At 52.1% G+C, this 2607-nt stretch overlaps 1 protein-coding gene across 1 annotated transcript; it reads right to left on the bottom strand.

Annotated features, from left to right (window-relative positions):
- Positions 1-360: 360 nt before the first annotated feature.
- On the bottom strand, positions 361-1988 carry JCM6883_003158 (uncharacterized protein; the record flags this gene model as incomplete). The annotated part of the gene is made up of 4 exons (XM_076635710.1): positions 361-655; positions 745-779; positions 866-1637; positions 1699-1988. The coding sequence occupies 4 exons, from the start codon at positions 1986-1988 to the stop codon at positions 361-363; spliced, it is 1392 nt and encodes a 463-aa protein (XP_076484307.1).
- Positions 1989-2607: the final 619 nt, after the last annotated feature.

Raw genomic sequence — 2607 nt, 5'->3', positions numbered from 1 at the left:
GACGACCAGCGTCGTCGTCTTAGTCCAGTCCGTGCCGCGGAGCGCCTGCCTGTTCGACGTCGTAACAAAAAGTCGCTGATTTCGACGAGACAACCAGCCAGGGAATCGACCTCGAGGCGAAGAGTGGTGCACGAGAATGTCAAATCCTTTACCCTGAATTCGCTCAACTTTCGTTTCTAGCCTCGGAGTCTATCTCTCTCCGACTGATCGCAAGTGGGCCCGAATTTTCACCTCGCTGTTGCCCACGACGAATAGGTAGGAAAAGCTTCCGCAGATTGCACATATATCCGACCCTGAACAAAAACTCATACACTCTCCTCTCCATCCTGATCCACTCGTTCTCGCCTCCCCTGGACCAGATCACTCCCTTCTGATTCCCGCGCGTAACTCCCTGACCTCCTTTCGGTACCAATCCATGCTGAACTCTTTGCTGACTTGATGAGCTGGGTCCAAGTCGAAAGCTTCGTCCAAGAACAGCTTCGGTTCGACGACTTTGACTGGGCCTCGCTCGATCGATTCTTCGTCAGTCTTGTCCAGAATCCAAGCGTCTCCAGTGGCCTTGTGGTTGGCTCGAATAGCGAAGTAGAGAAGATTCGGAAACGTTTCGAAGGCACTGATTTCGGGAGATTCCGCGTCATGGCCATCCTTCCAATTCCTGCATCAACACGAGTACGTCAGGCCATCCGTACTCGTCGTGAGGGACGTAGAGGCGAAGAAATCGCGGACACCGAAAGAAACCTCAACTTGATCAACCCGGCGAGAGCGGCAAGGTGATCCGCCTGTGCAACATCGGACAGAAGCGTCAGTCACTGATTCAATGAGAGCTCCTCCGAAGGAGGTGGCAAAATAGAAGAGAGAACCTCACCCATTCATCTCCTAGATCTGCTTGCGAGCTCACGATCACGCTCTCTTCGGCGTCTTCGCGGGCCCGCATTACAACGAGTTCTTCGAGCAGCGGGATACGTGCGGCCAAGAAACGGAGGAATTGGTGCAGGGATTGGTAGCCACTCGAGAGAAAACGATCTGAAAGCGAGCGAATTTCGAGAGAACGGAGGGTTACGAAAGTTTGGGTACCGAGAGAGGAAAGGAACGACGTGATCGACCTTGAGAGCCAGTCGTATTCGTACTGCCAGTCGTACTGAGGCTCGAAAGCAAGGCAAACTGCGTTGAGTGCAGACGGAACTCCATTCTTGGCGAAGGACTGAAAAGACGAGACCACGGTGTTCAAGTCATTCAGTCCAGGCGCGCAGATTCTTAGGACTTCGAGCGAGCGGATAAGTCGAGGATTCAGCCAAGCCGAGTCGAGTGCGAAGAAATCGTAGAGGGAAAGATGCGTCAATCGAGGTAACCTCCCGATAGGGTCGTCAACTTGTCCATGACGGAATTGGATGCGTTGAAGTGCCGGGAACTCTTGTAATTCGAGGTTAAAATCGAGAGGATGTGCGATGTTGACGCAAAGGAGATCCGGGAGCTTCGAGATTGTCGACCACAGCGAGACGTAACCGGCGAATACGGCTCCCTCAGAATCGTGATATCGGTCGTAATGGCGGAAATCGATGTGGACAGATCGAAGGTCGGCTCGTGAGAGTACTCGACGGAGATTTGAGAAATCGCTCGGATTCGAATTAATCCATGTCCTGTTCAAGGAATGGCTTGGGCTTTCGCTGTAGCTACAGATTGTGTGGATGGGTCACTCACCACCTCAAGCGGATCCTAACGTGCTTGATCACTTGACACAGTCCTTCGTTTCCGCTCAACGCTGCAATACAATCCCTCAACTTTCCTGCCTGATGCTTCTCTACTTCGTTGAAGTGTACATCTCCGAACAGCTCTGGGACCGTGAATGCCCTCAACGTCTTTGTCGCAAGGGAGAGTTGAAACAAATCGGTCTCTTCGAGTTGTGAGGAGATGAAGAGCAAGAGTTCGTCTGGAAGGGACTGTATCGTCGTGGTCGGTGCTGGCCGGGTAGCTTGGTACTCTATGGACATGTAGAACAGTGCTATGGCGAACTGAGAGAAGAGGGAGGAGCAAGAGAACTGCACGCGTTCGCTCGATTCTCTCTTGACCTTTTCCTCACCCTATTCGACCACGCGACTCCGTATACCACGTCCAAAAGATCAAGGAACTTCGCTGAAAGAGTCCACCAGTTGTTTCTATCGTAGACAACCCGGTTTGCGCGATTGTGAGTTCACTCAACTTCCTCCGTGATCTCTTCTCCCCGAGCCGAGGGACTTTAGCTGAGACTGAGTAATCAGTGGTGTAGCCGGACCTGCCAACTCCGCACCGATTCCTCGCATGTCATAAACTTCAAGTTGTGAGATATTCGAGAATTTGGACCGTGAGATCCATTCGGTTGGAGTCAAGACTCGCCAGGACGGAGGGATCCGGAAAGCAGAGTGAGTCTGCACGAGCTACAGTGATCACAAAAGGAGAGCTTTATATGAGCAGGGTGCTTGAGTGAGTTTCGAAATATTATGTACTTTCTTCGCTTCAAGACACTCTCTGGCGGCCCTCGCGCTAGTGACCTACAGTCTCTGTGTTCCTGCTATGTAGTTACCTTCTCTCAGCTTCGCTAAGGAAGGATCAAAGACAGCAACGACGCCTCCG

This window comes from Sporobolomyces salmoneus (assembly GCF_050403485.1).
Source record: "Sporobolomyces salmoneus JCM6883 DNA, S_salmoneus_JCM6883_v1_ctg167, whole genome shotgun sequence".
Classification (NCBI taxonomy): Eukaryota; Fungi; Basidiomycota; class Microbotryomycetes; order Sporidiobolales; family Sporidiobolaceae; genus Sporobolomyces; species Sporobolomyces salmoneus.
The sequence above is the reverse complement of the archived record's forward strand: the minus strand, read 5'-3'. Positions and strand labels throughout refer to the sequence as shown.